This window comes from Rousettus aegyptiacus, unplaced genomic scaffold, assembly GCF_014176215.1.
Source record: "Rousettus aegyptiacus isolate mRouAeg1 unplaced genomic scaffold, mRouAeg1.p scaffold_m13_p_4, whole genome shotgun sequence".
NCBI classification, from domain to species: Eukaryota; Metazoa; Chordata; class Mammalia; order Chiroptera; family Pteropodidae; genus Rousettus; species Rousettus aegyptiacus.
In genome coordinates this window covers 32,247,036-32,267,878 of record NW_023416307.1, presented here as the reverse complement: position 1 = coordinate 32,267,878, position 20,843 = coordinate 32,247,036, and the positions used below count along the sequence as shown (strand labels likewise).

General features: G+C 38.1%; 1 protein-coding gene across 2 annotated transcripts in view; it reads left to right on the top strand.

Annotated features, from left to right (window-relative positions):
- The window catches only part of NCEH1 (neutral cholesterol ester hydrolase 1), a 36,622-nt gene extending 17,593 nt beyond the window's left edge, over positions 1–19,029 (top strand). The window contains exons 4-5 of one of the 2 annotated variants that reach the window (XM_036219258.1): positions 9,125–9,296; positions 11,688–19,029. In XM_036219258.1, the coding sequence (XP_036075151.1) occupies positions 9,125–9,296; positions 11,688–12,305 (790 nt within the window). In that variant the 3' untranslated portion in view covers positions 12,306–19,029. The remainder of the gene's footprint in view (positions 1–9,124; positions 9,297–11,687) is intronic. The other variant, XM_016156014.2, reaches the window with a different exon arrangement.
- The last annotated feature ends 1,814 nt before the right edge of the window (positions 19,030–20,843 follow it).

Below are 20,843 nucleotides of genomic sequence, written 5' to 3'. Positions count from 1 at the left end.
CTTGGAAGGGCTGGTGTCCTGAGTCATTTGGGCAGCTATGACCCTGTGAACAGAAGCCTTTGAGTCACACAGAGTTTGTTGTGGCTGCTTCCTCAGTGGACTTGGCTGCAGACAGCTTCGGGCAGCTCCCAGCCCTCTCAGCAAGGCCTCCCAGATCACTCAGCAGCCCTTAGGGAAGTTCTGTAATGCAATAATATTGAAGAAATGATTCTGTCATTTGACCTGGGCAACTGGTCAGAGGAAAACAGGCTGTGTAAGCAGCTGAGCCCCATTATGGATCAAGGCCCCACGGCTTAGGGAACCATCCTCAGGGCCCTTTTAGTGGTTTCCTGTGTAGCTGCAGCTCCTTAAAGGCCCAAAGAAAGAATGGGAGTTGGGCTTGCTTTATTTGGCATGATGGGTGTTCTCCACACAGGCCTCACCCTCCAGGGCTTCAATGTAAGCAATTTGAAACATGCCTAAGCTCTTCCTACATGATCTTCATCCTTCAGCATCTGTCTCGCATAAAACAGGTATTCTTTGGTTTATCATAAAACACTCAAGGACGAATGAGATGTTTTTAAGATTTTTAAAAAGAATTAAAACAGAAAGAACTGCTTTAATCTTAACTTTCCATTTTGTCTAATCCATACAACATAGCATTTAGCAGTTTATCAACTGGGAGGCAGGGACCCTTGCTCATGACTGTGTGACCTCAGGCAAGTCATTGAACCGCATGTGCAAAATGGGGTAGGAATCCTTCGTGTGTATCTAGAATGTGAGCTAGTGGCAACACAAATCATGTTTTCTTTCCCTGGTTCCCTATCACCCAGTACAAGGCTTAGGACATGTATGCTAGGTAAATGTACTTTGAGTTTGGTTAATGATTTTAGAGAGGTGTCACAAGAATCAGTTTGAACAATTGAGATAAAAGGGCTTCAGATACCCAGAAGTATCTGAAGTGGTTTCCCGTGTAGCTGCAGCCCCTCAGAAGCCCAAGGAAGGGAAGGAAGTTGGGTTTGCTTTACTTGGCACCGCACCGCAAGTAATCTTCACGTAGGCCTCACCCTTCAGGGCGAGTCTGGACTATTAGTGCTCTAAGCTCATAGGTGAAAGGTCCAACTTACAAATTTATTTATCAACATGTGTTTGGAACTCACAGCACTTTTCTTTGCTGGAATAATGAGCTAAGATACTTAGGATACAGGCCAGCCAGCCCATCAAGATCTATATAACCTGTGCTCTAGTTGAGACATAACCAACATCATATGATCATGTTTCCCTTGAAAAGTATGTTCAGAGTTCTAACTTGGGAACCTGTTTCTTCTCACCGCTCATCTCTTTCCTCTTCCTTTTATTCAGTAAATATCTGTTGAATTGCTATTATGTGCCAGTTACTATGTTAACTTCTGGTCAGACATAATTTCTACCCTCGTGGAGTTTACAATCTAGACGAGAAAATAAGCCTCGAACAAGTCATGTTATGTGAAGTAGAAAGGCAAGTAGTAATGGAGACATCTAATAGGTAAGATCTTCCCTAGATTGGAGGGTCAGAAAAGGTGTGTTAAAGAAAGTGATATTTGAGTCGAGCTCCTAAGGATAAGAAAAATCTGATTACACAAAGTGAGTTGGTCATGGAGGTCTAAGGTGGTGTAATGAGATGGCCTGGAAGGAAGGGGAGGGGGCAGAGATCATTAAGGGAATAAAACATGAGAGAAGACAGATGGAAGGATTGACACTTCTGATGATAACTAAGGAAAGTCAGAAGTAAGGGTGGATGATCCAGAGAGTCCTCGGGGAAGTGCTGGACCCATGGTCTAGAATTTCGCCTTCTCTTAGCAGGGAGGCTAGCCGGAGACAGTGGCTCCTTATCCTCAAGTCCCACAGCAGTTGGGTAGCAGTGCCATAGCTCTGCTTAAGGGGCATGGCCTTGGGAAAGGTTATAATCTGAGGAAATAGGTAGGCAAGGGTTGGCGACAGCTCTGATGATGAAATCACCTCACATGGAGCAAGCAACAGGAGTTGGAACTCCTTGGTTCATGTTACTGGTACTGGCTCAAGGTTCTGGGGACAGATCAACAACTAAGTTATAGGTACAGGCCTTAAGGCGAAAAAAAAAAAAAAATAGGCCATGCCTTCTACTTGGTAGCTTCTACATTATGCTATTTTACATATTGATTGCACAATAAGTATTTGTTAAATAAATGGAAAAGTTTATCCTGTAATACCTAAGATACATGGATGTATCCTCACTTACATAATCTAGGAAAGTCCTATTTTATATTCATGAATTTATTTTCATAAAGTTCAGTGCAGTTTAGCTATAACAGCAGACCTTTTTACCTTTAGTTTATATAATAAGACACAATACTAGAACCATAAAACGTAGGGAAAAGATTTAATTTCTTTTTTTTAAAGATGAAAAGCAAGATAACAAAGTAGGCATGTTGGAAATTATCAAATTCTATTTAACAAATTCTATTTAATTTGATAAATTCTATTAAGTTCTAGAAAGCATTCATATTGCTTTCTTAGGTGTGGAAAACTGTTTCAAGTTGTATTTTACTTTTAATTAAATCTTTACTATACTCATAAACTCTCCATTTTATGTGGATGGACATTCATTCCCATTCCATCAAATGTCAGGTGGCAGTATGCAAAGAGAACTTAAAATATAGAGCTGTAAAGGAGAATGTCGCTAACGTAGACAGAAAAGCTGTAGCACTCGCCTTGGTTCACTGCTAAGAAAGTTATAAGCAGTGCGTTGCCTATGCCTCTGTTGTTCTCATCCATAAAATTAGATGAGTACAAGTGAAGAGGAAAATGAAGAAAAATATAATTCAACATGCTAACCAATTCTCTGTTTGCTTCTGTAAATATACTTGCTCCATGAAAGAGCTCACTTGCAGAGCTCACTTGCACTTCGCTTGACCCTTCTAAGTAATGAATGTAACTGTTTGTACCCCTAGAAGCTCCCACCTCTTGTAGCACTTTGTACCTTAGCAGCGCCTGCTTCCTGTAACAGTTTGTAACCATTGGTAACCCATAGCAACTCCCGCTCTTCCATCAATGTTACTACTTGCAACCATAGCAACTCCCGCTTTTTATAACGGTCGGAATTCAAACTGACCAATCAGCTTGCGTAAAAATCTTTTATATAAGGAATGTTGCAACTGAGCTTGGGCCTAGATCTTCAGAGCACTAGCTCCTTTGGGACTGCGTGTAATAAACCTGAGTTCTCCTCTCTAAGTTACTGCTTGGTTTTTCACTGGTCTGATTTTGGAGCTTTTTCTAACACAAGCTGACAAAATCACAGTGCTTTGAGAGGGCACAATAGGACACACATCTTGATAAATAGTTGTCAAAATAAGACTCTGAAAAAAAATAGAATGACAGTACCAAGCTGTGACTTTCTCTCTGCTCCTTTTCCTGCTTGAGTCCTGAGCGGAGAAATCTTCATTCATCACCCCCACCTGGGCAGTCCTAGAAGGTGGGAAGACCAAATTTCCAAGGGTTCCCCACCAAAAAAGGGAAGATTTGCTCAAAACTTTCCTTTTACTCAGTCCAGGCCAACTTTAGCAAACCCAAACACCAGCATCACAAATAATTCAATACTACAGAAGGATAATGTGGCTTATTTTGAAATGTAGACTGTTTTATTTTCTTCACTTTCATTAACTTAATGATTATCTTCTTTTTTGATATATTTAACTAATGTCTTCTTGGCTCCAGTTACTACTAATAAAAATCCACTGGTTTCTCTCTTTGTGGTTTAGGTCTTTTAGAAAATTCTGGGGCGAGGGCGGGGGGGTGGGGTGGGGGGGCTGGAGGGTGCCTGGAGCTTTACAAAAACTCTGTGCTGGAGCTACAAAAAACCTATAACCGCAAACTACAGGGAGGTGGCGAAGTCTAATTCCACCCTGGCCTGAACCCTGCAGAGTTATGTTTAGCTTCTGATAAGACCCTGAGAAAGGAGGCCAGAAAAACAGGGCAACAAGCCTACTTGGGTTTCTCTGTAGCCACCGAGGGGGAATGCTCTGGCTTTCTATTTACCCTTGAGGTTGAAGGCAAGGTTTGCATGAGAATGGGAGGAGGCGGTTAGATAAACACAGAGTCTGGGGAGCTCCCTGCTGTGTAAGGAGATATAACTCAGGAAGTCTTGCCTGGTAAACAGAGCATCAGAGAATCACATCCTTGGAATGGATCACAATTCTAGGCTCAGTCATTTCTGGATTTTGGTGAAGCATCCTGACATCTGTTATTTCTTTTAAGTGTTATTCTCACCTAATTAACCAAGCCTTTGCTAATCTCAGCTCTCCCTTGCTGAAGGGCTGGTAGTCAAAACTATCTCAAGGGACGAATTTTGAGAGTAGAATCAGAAAGGAAGACTCTTCCTCAATTTATGCACAAATCACATTCTAAGAACATAAAGAGAAACAACTATCTATTCATAATCCTTCCACTTATATGTTCTTTTAATGGAAAGAAATCATCTACCTGTTAGAGTAATAAATAGATTCTTCCTCTGGACATATCTCCCACAGAGACCACAAAATGGATGTAATTATTGATTTGTTTCAGATAACCTCTACTGAAAATGTGATTTTCTATGACTGAGCAGAATATTAACGTTTTTTTATATTCTTAAGATGAATCTATTGAACTCCTCTTGGAAGATGGTGAAAACGAAAAAAAAAAAAATTCCACGAGATTTTATCTCACTCCTGCTGAATCTAATAGGAGTATAATTTCATTCCAGAAAATCACATGTACTTTTCGGCTAGCTGGCACTATGTGAAGAGAACTCAGTGTCCTTGCTCACAGCAGAAGCTTGTACACAGTGTTTTCAGGTTAGGTTATTCTGAGGGAGAAAATCCATTACAATAGATTTTGGGGGGCACTAGTAACATTCAGGGCTTCAACTTCCACAGGCTTGGAACAACTCAACATTTCCCCTTAATTCCAGGCTGCATACAGCATCTGCCTTTGTCTTAAGGAACAATTTGTCATTCTCTCTGAAGTGCTCCACCTCCCTGGTCACTGTCAATAAAGTGGGTAATAAAGTAATAGGTCATAGAAGTGGTACTGCTTATTTCAGATAGATATTCATCAAAATCTTTAGTGCAGAATTATGACTTTCCTTTACTTCTAGAGGAAGTCGAGGTGTCAGAAAGACTTTGAGTTTTCCAAGCAAGGAGAGTTACTTTTGGCTGGGCTCTCAGCCTTCATGAAAGAAGTGGCATTTGAAATGAAACATAAAGGATGGGAATGTTTGATGAGGAGTTGCTGGGGAAAGGACATAGGGTATGGAGAGAGGGACCAATGCACTGAGCATGGGAACAAGACGTGTTCAGAGAAGTGACAATGTGGCTAGATTCGGTGATATTTCTGAACCTTGGAGGCACATTGGAATTACTTGGAGCAATTTTTGTTTCAAATATAGATATGCTGGGCCACTCTCCAGATCAGATGAACTGGAATGTTTGTAGAGGGGCTCAAACATCAGGTTTTGTTTTGTTTTGTTTTAAAGTTCCGAGGATTATTCTACAGTGTGTCCAGAGTCGAAAAACTCTGGGCAGTGTATAGAATACAGGAAGTGGAGTCCTTGGAGGTGTGCCTGAAGACTAGGCAGCTTAAGAACAATTTTTTTTTTATGTTTTTAAAGCATATGGTTTATTGCTTTTCTGACTGCAGATGGTGTTATATGACATATATTTTATATGCGAAAGGTGTGAAACAAATCTTTTGAAATTTTGTTTGGAAGAAAGAAAAGTATGTTATTAAAAATTACTGATATAAGAAATATCCAAATCCATAGAGAATCTTTATAAGAGTTTATTTGAGCCATAACTGATGACAATTGCCAGGAAGCAAGATCGCAGGTGCTCCAGAGAGGGACAGTTTGGAGTTTCCTTTATGCATTTGGAATTAAGGAGGGAATTTAAGATTACACATAGGTGGGAGAAAGCAAGGGCAGGGCATGGAATGGGACTATAGGGGAGTTAACAAGATTATGTGCTCTCTTGAGAGATGTTACACACCTTTGAGGGCTCTTACTTCTGGCATTTCAAATGTGTGTTAACCTAGAAGCACAAGAACAATGGACGGGACTTGTTTAAAAACCTTTTACTAAAGAAGTTATAGGCCTGGTGGGTGACTACCAACCATGACCTGCTCAGTTAGGAATTTGTGATTTATTACAGCATTCCTTTTTCATCCACCAGATGTACCATGTGCCCAGGCACAGTGCTAGGTGGTTTGTTTTGAGAATATTGCAAAACCATTGAAATCATGAGAGATATTCTGGGATGCCAGAAATCTACAGTTTTGAGAATTCACTGCTTTGGTGAGCTGATTAGAACATACATGCACACATTTAAAAGGCTGCGAGTTTTGAAGAATGAGACTATTTTGAAAAGGCAAGGCGCACATGGGTTTAGCAGTCAGTTGTGGATTCAGATCAAATCTTTGCCACTTACTAGCTGTTGTACACAAGGTACACATCCTCCTTGAGCCTCATGTTTTTATTCTTAAACGCACAGGTTTGCTCTGAGATTTGAGTGAAACACCACTGTAGAGCACTTGGCGAGGTTCCTCACCTAGCAGGAGTAAGATAATTTTTATAGAGTCTATGTATTTATTAAATTGACTAAATCTCATTCCTGAGTTTACACTAAATTTTATTCTTCTAGTGGGAGGCATGCACAGTAATATATAAGCAAAAGCTGGCATCGCAGAATCATTATCTTTGCAGTGAGTTGGGGAAATGGAGACTATATGTGCCATGAATTCATCAGGTGCTTTTACAATTTTAAAATTAAAAGAAAAAAGGCAGAATTCTCTTCAGTACTTTGCAGGGACATAGCTTTGAACAAAAGCAGCAGATGAAAATATTTATGCATGCTCTTTGGCTCTACCACTCACAAATTTCCTCTTGATTCTCAGTTTTCTGTGTCTATGAAGATATTACATGACTTTTGTTATAATGCTCAGGTCAATTTCAATGCTCACCTTACACTAGGGACCTCAGAAATATCTAGTTTCGCTTTACTCTCTGGCCTGTGAAAATAGTGTCCCTTTTCACTGAATACAATTAGAGAATGTTTCCATTTTGATAAAAAGTAAGGGGAAAGGTGAGGAGCTAGATCTTTAAGGGCGCCAGGAAGACTCACAGCATAACTTGTTGGTTTTTAAGTTTGTTTACTCTGTTATCTGAGCTAGTTATCAATTGACTGATAAAATTTGAGGTAGTAGCATTTTTTTTAGATTACCAATTCCTTTTTATTCAAAGTCAGTAAGACCTTTTGTGAAACAACATCTGAAAATTTAATTCATGTGTGTGTAGTAGTAGACACTGTTCTGACCTCCTGCATCACCAGGAAAACAGTTTATCACAATATATAGAATCTTCCTGAGACAAAATAGCTTAATTTTTCACAACTTGAGTCATAAATTGCATTCTTTTTATTTGATCGGAAGAATTAAGGGTTCAGTTTAGTAATATAGAAAGTAAAAGATTGAGACCTCGTCCCAAATTAGGAGTAAATCAAATCATGTGAGATAGTGGACAAAAGGTTGTAATGCTACTCCTTTCACCCATTATTAAGAGTGGAATACTATAGCAGCAGCTTCAAGACATAGTGAAAATCAACAGGAGAAAAAACATTTTGGATGTTTAATTGATCATCACAGATGGAAAAAATAAGAAAGGAATTATAAAACTTATTTTATCTATTATAAAGCAACTACTAAATTTTTTACTACATTTAGAGTTTTTTAATGTAGTAATTTCTGAATGACCAAATCTACATTTACTGCTTAGCAAAGCATTTCACAAATATTTGTCCATTTGATTGTACTTGCACTGAATGCCAAGATACTTAATTAACTAGCTGGATTTTAGATGGGGGAAATAAATGGCCTTATATAGAGTAGTTTAGAAAAAATTAGTGTCTGAGACTAAATGTGCTAATTATAAAATGGAAACGAATAGACCTGCGTTCTTAATGATTACTAGATTTTAGTTAAGTAATTAGTTTCTATCCTACCTTAGTTTGATCTGTGTTAGACCTATTTCACAAATCAGTAAAATTTCTGCACCTCAGTTTCTTCATTTGCAAAATGAAGGTATATTAATATCCACAAAATTTTGCGGGATGAGTGATTATGTGCCTAGCACTTTGATAGATACTGGAAACACCATGATGAATAAAGCATGCCCCTGCTAACAGAGAACATGCTTTTTAGAGGAAATATATAAATCATTTTAAGACAAGATAATAAAAATAGTAACATAACCCAGCACACAAGGAATGGTGGCTAGTTGAGCCTAGAAGGAAGCGAAGTTATAGTCAAGAAGGCCACCTAGAGGAGGCCAAACCCTCATGTAAGGCTTAAAGGATAAATGAGGATTAATAAGCAAGGAAGGAGGGTGGAAACTGAAAGGGCTCTCTGAGCTGAGACTGACAATGCAATACAGATTTGTAAAATGCTATTAGGAATGGAACATTTGACAAAACCAGGGTTCTTTGGGACTCTTAAGGGAATATGCATCCTACTCAATGTACAGAGTAGGATTCCAAAGGGGACTCAATCTTGCAAAGTGGGGCGGTAGGAGAAGCTCCAGAAGTGTCCCTGAGGGCCTTCCCTGGGCCATCTGGGATACCTGGCTTCTTTTTTTTTTTTTTTTTTTTTTTTTACTGATTGACAACTAGCATTTTAGTCCTAGACTTTCAGGAAGTGAATGGATTTAGTGTCAGGCTGGCCCTGGCCCTGACCTCTTCAGAGTAGTTTTACTACATTTATCAAATAAATCATGCAAATGCCATATCAACTTATTAAACACGAGACCAATGAAGTTCCAAGTCACCTTCTAACCCAGAGATGTTGCAAATAGAACACTGACTTCCAGAAATAATATTCCAAATCTATTGTGGTTCAATCCATTTCTTCATAATTGACATTGTCTTCTACTTTGAAGTTTTGCTAAGCATTTGATTTGCAAGAAAATGATCTATTTTTACATTTATTTTAATTCCTTACCTGTTTATTTCTGGCATCAAAAGAACCCGTTTCTCCATCAACTTTAAATGGCCAGTAAAGACTTGGTGAAGTCCTTAAAAGAATACAACTTTTCTCTTCACAGTTACAGGCTAGTTCCAAAGGTTCATTTTCCTGAGCAAATTCACGACGTTGTACGTGCCACAAAGTATTTCCTGCAGCCAGAAGTCTTACAGAAGTATTCAGTTGACCCAGACAGAATTGGCATTTCTGGCGACAGTGCTGGTGGGAATTTGGCTGCTGTCCTGTGCCAACAGGTAACAGACTGCTCTGGGGTGCTGGCAATAAGAGGGTGTGCGATAAGGTCCAAAAGACCAACACCCTCTTCACTACAGGTGGCAAAGGCTTAGCCAGGGGGGCTGGTCATTAGGTGGCCAGGTTATTTAGATGACTGAACTTGGAGAGCTCCCAGCAATCTTTCTGAAGTAGGAAGAGGGGTTACTGAGAAAAGTATCATCTCTGAGTCCTTGTAAAGGCCCTGAGTACAATCAGTGTGAGAAGAGACCTAACATTTTGGAGCATTCCCTTGCTCCTCTGGGAATGTATGGAAATTAAGTGTCCCCTTCTCCTTTTCCATGTTGGACTTCCAAAATGGGGTGGTTTTGCTTAAATTCCAATTCCAAGGGTCTCCCAATTTTTTTTTTTAATTTCAAAGAAAATATAAAATGGTTTAGCCACTTTAAATGTAATGATGCAAATTAATCTGAGCTTGATCTGCTTAAATTCTTTGAAAACAAGATCGGAGGCAGCTGTATAAACTCAAAGATAAGTACTTTTTTTCCTCTTATGGATTTGACAAGAGAAAAATTCTGAGATATCATAAATTCAATTACAGCAGGCTGGAGGTTAGAGGTTAATCAGTTAACAGAGCCTTTGGCCAAAAATAACAAAAAAACTTCACATTCCTGAAAGTATGTCAGAGCTTTGAATCAACTTCCAGGAGGCTATCTAAAAAAAAAAAAATAGGCGGCCATCAGACACTACCGTATTCTGCTTATGCATGAACTTTCCAAACCATTTCCCACAAATAATCCAGAAGTAGGAAATATTTCTTTCTCATGGACTATGCACTTCCCCTGCTTCACTTTTTCCTGCCCTCCTAGTCCTTAGCCAGTGTAAATTCTTTAAAACAACTTAAATCTTTCTTCCTCCATCCCATTGTGTGAAAGAAGCCCGTCAGCTCCAGAAGAGCATACCTGTTTGTCCTGTCCACCTACCGCTGCTGCTGGTAGTTCAGATTGCAAGCCCCAGGACCTGGTATTCCTCTAGCCAGCATATGGTTCAACAAAACCTTCCTTTCAGAAAAGCTTATGACTGCAAAGGTTTTCGTTTAACCTATCAAATAATTTGAGAATAGCATTTCTTTCTTTACATCTCTGAATTTCTTTGGGTATTCTCAAGTAGCATTTGCCTTTTTATCTGTGATGTACCTTGGTTTCTTCCCCTTTGCTATAATTACAGAACTTGGTTCTCCACTTGGCATTGGCAGGTTTGTTATTCATGTCTGGATGAGATACAAAGAAAATCCTGATGCAGCAGGAAGAGCATTACAGGCTTTAAAACCAGACAGAACTGAAATAGAATCCAGGCTACCCCTTTGGAAGTTACAGGGCTTTGGGCAAACCCCTTAATTTCTCTGATACTCAAGAAAATGAGAATAATGTCATCTGATTGCAGGGTTGTTGCCAGAACTTAGTAAGATGATATATGTACAATTCTTGGCACGTATTAATAGTACTCTTTATTGATCATTTCCTCTTGCTTTTTACAGAGCAGTTACATCTTCCCTGGGGATGGGTTATAAAGGCTAAAGTGAAACAAAATTGTATGGCTAAAGTTACCTCAAAGATTGTTTAGTTGCCTCCACTGAGCTAGTTAGCTGTCTTTTAGATGCTAAAGGAAAAAGATATCATTTTTGATACTAGAATTACAAAATGAGACAGCGTATTCACATTTTGGGGAGGCACTGGTGGACTGAGATCTGTCGAGGTAGAAGATCCATTCCCACTCCCTTTTGGACTTCGCTCTGGGGCACATGCTCATTAAATTGAATGCAGGGCACATTGCCAGCAGTATTTAAATTCTGACTTTCTCATCGAGCATAAAAACTAAGTGCTTATCAGAGGAGATACCCTGAGGTCCTACTAAAACACTTGGAGTCCCATCAGTGATTCACTTAGCTTTCCTACCCCTCTGCTGTGGAGGAGTCAGACTAGTTTTTCTCCTTAGGAAGCCATTGCCTTTTGAGGCCTTGCAGGGAATAAAAAGTAAATAAGGTTCACACATTATCCATCCATAATATTCATCAAGGTATACTAAGTGCCAAAAGATAGATGCAAGTGAAGTGTCAATGAAGGTTTAAAGACCTAACAGATAATGTACCTTTGAAGTGTTCACTCAAAACTATGAGTTGCAGACATCATATCTTTCTTAATAAATATCTGGCAGCTTGTTTGGGTGGTGGTAGCTGGTGGTAATGGGGAATTATTTATTTTTTAAACTATATTACTTAATACCATGCTAGTAGAAGTTTTACAACTGTATCCCTTTGATTGATTCAAAGTATGCATTAAGCTGCTTTTTAAGATGTGGTTTCTATAAAAGGAGCCATGCAATATGAAATAATGTGTTTGCTTCTTCTTCTCCAGTTTAGTCAAGATGTCAACCTGAAAAAGAAGCTCAAAGTGCAAGCTTTAATTTATCCAGTTCTTCAAGCTTTAGATTTTAACACACCCTCCTATCAGCAAAATGCGAACATCCCAATCCTGTCCCGTCACTTCATGATAAAATTATGGGTAGCATACTTTAAAGGCAACGAAGACTTTGTCCAGGAAATGGTAGTTAACAATCACACTTCACTTGATGAGAAAGAGGCCACTGCCCTCAGGGCCCGTCTAACCTGGACATCCCTCCTGCCCGCCTCCATTACAAAGAACTACAAGCCTGTCGTGCAGACCACCGGCAATGCCAGGATCCTCCAGGAGATCCCTCAGCTGCTGGATGTCCGTTCTTCCCCGCTCATCGCAGACCAGGAAGTCCTGAAGCATCTCCCAAAGACCTATATTCTGACATGTGAGCATGATGTCCTAAGAGACGACGGGATCATGTATGCAAAGCGTTTGGAAAGTGCAGATGTGGAAGTGACCCATGATCATTTTGAGGATGGCTTCCATGGGTGCTTACTTTTCACCAAGTGGCCCGCCAACTTTGCAGTGGCAATCCAGACTAGGAATAGTTACTTCAAGTGGCTGGATCGAAACCTGTAAAGGAGTAAAATTTCTAGAATGTTTGTGCTCCTCTCAACCTCCCATATCTGGTTTGGAAAGACATGCACTCTTAGTCAACCAATTTCCCCCTGTAACTTGTAAGTTATGGAATCTCTGTTCTCTGCTTTATGTTAACTTAGTTTTTTTTTAAAATGCATTTGACTAATGCAAGTGCAAAAACCTCTAAATCTGGTTCTCAAAGTGGGCTAGTCTCTCTGTTTGTGTTTTAACCGAACTACTACAAATACCCACCCACAACTGCAGAAAGCAGGACAAGGAGCTGGAAATCGCTCTGGGTCCTGCCTTCATCAAGTCCTTTTTGGAAGAAATCCTTCCAGCTGTGGGTATGATAGTGACCACTAATGAGTTAAGAAAAATGTGGGTTCTTCTTCAACTTGCTAGAGTTTACTTTGAGTTCAGAGCATTGTTCAGTTAAATGTGTGTGCTTCTAGGTCGGTACTGAGGACCAAGTGCCCTCTGTCCTTTGTGGATGGATGGTTTGTTTTCTATGGGAATTTTAGCAAAGGTGTTCTAGCAAGGACAATTTTCTCAAATGACTTTCTTCCTTTAGAGCATTAATTTTAAGAGATAGCTATTTATAAGTCCAGTTGGATTGTGATGATACTTGAAAGTTACTTTCTACCATTATTATTAGAAAATATAAGGTTGCATGCACTGGATATCTGTACATTGTTAAGTTTTTTTGGTTGTGCCGTCTCCTTGGAAGAGAAATTTTGAGTCAGATTTATTTAAATTTAGAATAAATTTTCCATTATAGGACAAATGAAGACAAATGAACCAACCTATATTTTTCATAATGAATATTTCCTACATAAATTACCAAGAGCAGTGTGTATATATTTGGCACAGTCAGAAAAGAAAGTGCATTTAATATTAGTTTAAAATTATGAAAAATACCTGTAGAGGGTCTAGTTTATTCTCAAAAACTCAAGTTTTCCACTTACATGGCTTTAAAATGGGGTTATTTTCATATATGTAATGTATCATTTATTTTTTAAAGTTATTTAACATTAATACATGTAGCTAGACTTAAGATTTTTCAGAATAATGTTTATAATAAACATTTAAAATAACATTTTTTAAAAACTACCTTAGAGCTTTAAAAATTACCTTAGAATAATATCGATATGTACCTTTATGGAAAGAAGTAAAATAGCTATTAATACTGCTATACAGTAGGCCTAAATATTTTGACGTTCATATGCATATACAAATTAAGATAATTAGAAACTATGACTTTGTCTAGTAAAGTTTATAGTTTATAGCTGAAGCAGGACACACACTGCTCATTTCTACTCTCTGTGGTTAGAGGGACACTAGTTAAGTCTTCAGGAGAAAGCCATATGCTGGCACCTGGCACCCACACTCTCATTATCTCCTTCAAGTCTAGACATTCCAACAGCCCAAGTTTAACTTGACGTATAGCCTTCACTGCCAGGGCAAACAGCTTTGGCATAATAAGACACTCCGGCGCTGATGTGAGTTGAGTTCCTCTACTCTCCTTTCTGCCACTCTCACTTCTCCCCCAATGCGTGCTCTTAACAGGGACTGCAGAGAGCAGCAGTCCAGGCCAGTAATGATACAATAAAGTTATCAGTGGGGAGAAAGTAGAACCTTTCGCTCCTTTGAAAGAGGGTTATTTCTCACTTCTTTCATGAAATAACAAATGAAAATTTGTAGTTTTCATTTATTGCATAAGCTAGTAGCACTTTATGTTCAAAACAGAAGTAAATGCAACAGTGTATATATGTGTGTATGCCTGTGTGAATACAAAAATAATTATACAAATTAGTACGCTAATGCTCTCAGGCAAGTCATTTAGCATCTCTGAGCCTTTTTCCCTTTCCTCTAAAATTAGAGGATTGAACCACTTGATCTATAAGGTCTCTTTCAACTATAAATTCCAACCATTTTTGTCAAACTGGCAAATTGTATTGACTCTTCTTCAGTAAATTTTTTGCAGTTCATTTATTCCATATACACAGGCAAATGTATTATCAAAGATTCTTTTTTTCTAAAAAACTGGGATTTTAATTCTTACTCTATGGTAGCTACCCTCCCCATTTAATATTATTCTTCTTGACATCCTTTGGAGGAACCAATGTTTGGACCTTATTTTGAAGTTATCTACCCCTAATTAAAGCAAAGAAAATATAACTGAAAGACTTCCTTAAAATGACGTCTCTCCACCCCCAGAATTGCAAGTCAAATCCTGTAGTAATTTATAGACAATGAATGATTACAGATCCCTGAAGGGTTTTCTTGGATGAAAAGTGAGTGAAAGAAAACAGAGGTCAAGCACAGTTTTTGATTAAATACTTGAGTTTTATTAAAACTTTTATATATGTGGATAATTTGTGTAATGACTTGTACTGTATCCCACGTCAGACCTTGCTTGAAGATCTTCCTTGAAATTCTCCTTATAATAATAACAATTGTGAATCATGATACACAAAAACCAGATATGGGATACAAGAGAAGCTAAAACATTCAAAAATCTGAGTGCTCAGAACTCCTGTGGGAAGCCTACGGAGTTTATGTTGAAGGTATTTTAGTTTCGGGTGAATTTATTTTCTTTTAGTTTTTGCTTTAAAAAAAAATAGTTTACGCTCTACAGATATATATATATATATATTATGTATATGTAATATACACATATATTATATATATATAGTATTATGGCTTTGTTTTGTTTTCCTAGTTTATGAAAAGTTTATAGCCTTTTTGTAATATCATTGTTTGTGAAATGTAAACATAAATATATGAAAAAAAGTCTCAAAGTGCTATAAAATAAAATGAACTGTGATTTAGTCTTACTGTTTTATCATTGATTTGTGAAGAGTTTAAGACTCTTATATAATTATCTTGGTGGATATAATATTTTATGCATGACCTTTTAACTTTGACTTTTTGCTTATTTCCCACTGCAAAGGCAAAGACAGATTTAATAAAGGATTTTAGCAATAAATCTATTTTATAGGATGAAAATCCAGTGTGGGGGTAGGAAAAAATATACATCTGTTTGACACATATTGGAAATAAAATAATTTCACCTGAGAATGCACCCCTCATCCCATTTTCTGGTTCCTATCTCTCTCTTTCTCTATATGTCCCAGATCCCTAGCCACAATTTTGCTCAAACCTTCTGCCCACTCGAGTCCTCCAGCTGCCTTTCGATCACCGAGAGGTGGCTCACTGCCCTCCTTGATGACATTCATTTCTTGTCTACATATGATATGTGTGCTCATGTTGGGGAAACCTGTCTTGAACTGGCTAGAATAGTTATAAAAGCCAAGCGGGTCCTGAGACAATTTGGGGCTTTTTATACACATATTAGGAAGGGATGATCACAGTACAAATGAATTTGGATTTGAACTAGTTCAGCCAAGGAAGTATCAATAAATAGACCATAAACAATAAATAGACAATAAATAGACTATCATTACAAGCAAACCTAATAATTTCATACTTGAGTTTTTTATGCTTAGTTTATACAAATATCAAAGGAATTTATAAAACTTTTTTTTTCCAAAGTGAATTATTTGTATTGGTTCTAAAGGATCACATTCATGTGCATAAATTAGATTTTCCTATTCAATTATAGTTACTTTCTTTTTCTCCTATGAAACCTCTGGTGTAGGTCTATGTTTTGCTGGAGGGATTTATTAATGGTTCCAGCAATTCTCCTCTGGGGCATTTAAAAATATACTCTATGTCTTTTAATATCATTTTTCTTGTAATTTTTATCCTTAAATTTCCTCCTTTTTATAATAGCTCATGTTTTCCAGTGGATCACCTATTTAAACATCTGGATGATACTGATCTTGGTACTACATTCCCCAAACCTTAGAGACTGAAAATGTATAAGTACGATTTCCAGTAGGCATACATGGACTGCTCAGCCCCGTATCAGGAGCAGCATTTTGTGTCATTACCCAGAGAGAAGCTGGTGGCATTTGATGTCTTCTGTTTGGAAGCTCTTCCCCCAGTTTTTCTGACTCATCATTGACATTTCAGATTGACAGTTTCACTTTCTCAGGTAGACTGTCCAAACTAATATCCAATCTCTCTGATCACTGCCCCTCTTTCCACCCCGGGCTCTCTCCATCAGATGGCTATGTTTATCATTGCTATTTCCCATCTCACTCACTGTCTGCAATTCTTATTCATATTTGATTACATGTTTGTTTTCTATATTCCCCCTACTTATATGCAAGCTCCACGAAGGCAGGTACTTTGTCTTGTCCTATTTCCTCAGCCTTTAGAACAGAGCACATAGTAGACTTTCATGTGTTTTTGAATCAATAAATCCTCACTAAGAAAAACTGAGCTCATAAGAATTAGGTTAGTATTTTCCATGTGTTTATTCTAGAAGTGAATTAAGTTTATGTCAAATATATAGTTATTTAAGAATAAAAACTAAATATTTCAAAGCGAAATTAAATAATGCAAAGCAATTTCAGCCCGATCTTTAACAACAAAATTTTAAAGCAAGAAAAAAGAAAAAGAAAAAAGAAAGCTTTTGAGTGAATGAATAAAATGAAGATTTTCTTTTCTTCCTTTCTCAATTCAAGTTCTTTCTGCATTTTTCTTAACAGGTATTGAGGGTTTTGCTATGTTAAATAAACTTGCAAACTGCTTTGAAAGAATGAACTATATATATAACACATCCATAAGTGTTCCACAGAAGTCATTTTAAGAGTTTGAGAAATTTTAACCAAAGTAATTCTACTATTCTAAGGATGTGGTCTTCACTTCTTTCTGTTTTCATTATTTTTTAATAGGGAATCAAATTTTTTTTTTATTCTGGTGAAATTCATGAAATAAAGAAATAATAAATATTTTCTTGGCCACAGACTAAACTTATTTGAAGTATTTTACTTAAAGGTAAATGGTTCACTAAGCTAAGTAACATTGCCCCTGCCGATTTCATTTCTACGACTCTCATAGAATGAAATTCCCTGCCTTCCCTACAAGCTAGTGCCTCAGTTTCTGTACTTAATCCAATTCATTAATGTCTCATTCAAGAACTTGCTGAATTACCTCCTCTCTCTCTCCTGTATCTTTAATTCTCACTCTACTCATTACCTCTTAGCTCCATAATTATAGTCAAACCTGTCCTATCCAGAAGAAACTCTCTTTTGGCTCCTTTTTCTCCATTTTATTTTCATTTTTATCCATTTACTACAATTATTTTGGTTATCTATTGCTTAGTAACATTATCCTGGCACTCATGTGTTAAAATAATAGCCATTTGTTGCTGCATGATTCTGGGTTGACAGAATTTAGCTTGGTGGATCATCTGCTAGATTTAGTGCTATCTGGGGCCACAGTCATCAGAGTGCTCCACTGGGCTGCAACGTCCACGATGGCTCACCACGTGGCTGGCAGCTACTGCTGGCTGTTAGCTAAATGACTTGGTTCTCCTTCATTCAGCCTTTTCTCCTGAAGTGGAATCCTAAACGCATAACATTTGAAATCTAGGCTGGAACATTCTAAGCATTCAAAAGCAGGAAGTTTTATATCTTCTAAGATTCAAGTTCGGAAATTACGCAGCATCGTTTCACCACATTCTCTTGGTCAAAGCGAATCACGGTATCACCCCAAATTCAAGGAAAGGGGAATAGATGCCACAGCCTACTGGAAGGAGTGACAAAGAAGTTATAACTTTCTTTAATTTACCACAATTCCTGACAGAAGGGAACTTCCATTTTGACTAGACATCGATGAGAACAAAATCCTCCACTTACATTTTTTAGTATATCTGATGATTTGGAGAATCTCCTACAGATTACTACTGGCCCCATAAATTTTTAACCTTGTTTTTCCTCCACCTCCCCTCAAACTTCTAGTTCTGGGTGTAATAAAATTGGTTCCTATTTCGATACATCTGGCAGAGTGTGGGGTAGGGGTATTTCTGGAATTCATTCCTCTTCTGGGTAAGTCAGCAATAACTGAACGGAAGCAGCTAAAAATCACATGAATATATCCCACTAAACTCAAGCTAAAGGTATTCTCATTTCAATTTTCCTTTCACTGAATCCTAAAAATGCCTACAGCCCCTCCAAGTCATCTAACACACAGAGATTCATGATAGAGAAAGTGGAGAGAAAGAGTAGTGACAGTAACCAACTGCAGTTAAGAGATATTTTAACCTTTATGTATTAAAAAAAAAAAAAAAAGTGCAGCTAAGAATAAGATCCCTCTAGTTCCTTGAAAGGGGCCCATGCAAATGATGAGTCCTAAGTTTAAGTTTTATGATAAAGGTGCCCCTGCACAAGATTCAGATTGATTCAATTCATCCTACTTTTAGATGCCTCTCCTGGGCCATCCTATAGCCAGCCCCACCACTATGGCATGTCCCAAACTAAATGCATTTCCTTCTCCCAATGTACTGGTTTGGTTTTATACAGTCCTTGTTTCACTTATTTTACCATCTTCTCTCTAATTATTCAAGCCAAAATTGTGATAGCTTTCTTTATCTCCCCCAGTCCTTCAACTTTCAATCACCAGGTCCAATCAATCCTAATTCCTAAATATTTCTCAAAATCTGTTCCTTTCTTTCCATGTCTAGACACACTACTCTAGTTGAGTCCCTCATCATTTCTTGACCAAACAATTGCAATAACTTTCTAACTAGTTTTCTTCTCTCTGGTCTTGTGTCCCTCAAATACATGCACTCCACAGCTACAAAAAAAAAAAAGATGATTTAAAACTGAAACCTGACTATATATATCTAAGCTTAAAGTCCTTTAGTCCCTTGGTAAGGTCCAGTGCACTTAACACAAGGCCCTCCCTCATGGCCTTGCCCCTCCCTACTTCAGCGCTAGTTCTCCGAGTATGGCCTGGGCACTCGCGGTGGGGGAAGCGGGCGGGGGGGGGCGGGGGGCGGGTGGTGGAGTTGGGGGAGACGAAGGGGCACAAAATCAAAATGATTTTCATAATAATGCTGTGATGTTATTTGCCTTTGTTTCTCTTTTTCTTTCATGAGTGTGCAGTGGAGTTTTTCAGCTGCATCTTGACAGGTGGCGTTGTAACAGACGTGCTGCAGAGGCAGGTATGAGAATCCAGCTGGCTCCTGTTAAGCCAGACATTAAAGACTTTTGCAAACATGTAAAAACAATGCGACCCTTACCACTTTTTTGTGTTTAGAAATTTTAAGGTGTTTTTTCTTCCCCCATAAAATATAGTTTGAGGTAACATATAATTAGTCCCTATTTTACTTATTTTATCATCAACAACTGTGTTCAAAATTTCTCAGTTTTAATTTCTAATATGGCAAATGTCAATAAATAAAGTCTACATGAACAAAAGCCCTTTGGGAGTCCTCAAGAATTTTTAAGAAGGTAAAGTCTTGATATCAAAACACCTGAAAATCTGTATTGTACAGCAAGTATCATCTGTTGGTAAGTCCTGCATATTGTGCTAGGCAAGCCAGCGCTGAAATTATCCTGGTTCTGCACACATTCTGCATGTGCACCATATTTTATCTTACCTAACACTCCTCCCTCTGCCTCGAGTGTCTGTCTTTGCTTTACCTTGTCTTCCTTTCACAGCTTTCTCCAGGAAGCCTTTCCTAACTCCTCCCTTCCCTGGGTTGAATTCCGTGTCCCTGCAGTCTCCTGTTGCACTCAACACGGGCACAGTGACTATTCATGGACCGCGAGACTCTGGGGTCCTGATGTGAGACCTTCGTGACCCCGGTGCCTGACACAGTGCTGCTCACAGAATAAGCACTCAATTAATACTTGCCGAACAACTGTTCTTAAGTTGTCACAATTAAAACATAGTTTTTTTCATGAATGACATGTAACGTTATGCCTGAGGTTATTATATTTGCTTATTTATATTCTTAGATAAAATTCCTAGGGTCCCCTGTCCCCTTCAGATTTTTTTTTTTTTTTTTTTTTTAAGCAGTGCATTAAAAACCTATTTTGGTCAACAATGAAAGCCTAAAGCCTAAATGAGGTATTTTTTAAAATCCAAGGCAATTGCCAGCAGAGGGCACTCTTGATGGTAAATGACATTTAGGCATTCAACACTTGTTTCTGTTTCACCTGGAATAAAAAGAAAAGATTTCCCACTAGCCACGCTATCTTCTACAGAATAAATTAAATTGGGTACTCTTTTAATAGAGAAACTTTAAAATCCTCATATAAGCACTTGAGGGAAAATGAAAGCAAAATGAAGCAAAACGAAACAAAAAAGCGTTGTTAAAGCATGACTCATCTCTCTCATCAAAGTGCTTAGTCTTTTTTTTTCTTTTGTATGTTTTTATTCACAGTAGATATTTGCCATCCATGTGGGGGAAAGCTGACAGGAAAATTATGTTCTACATTTTTAAACGACTATTTATTTAGTGCAACAGGGAAATACAGGGCCTTTATCTTTTGTTGTGCCTGCTGGCATTTTCCAGTCACCCAGCACTGGGTGGATCCTTCAGTGTGAAGAGACTTCCTTTGAAAACAACAAGTAAGGAAGAGCTAGATGGCTGAAGCAAATTTTCAATTCAAACGA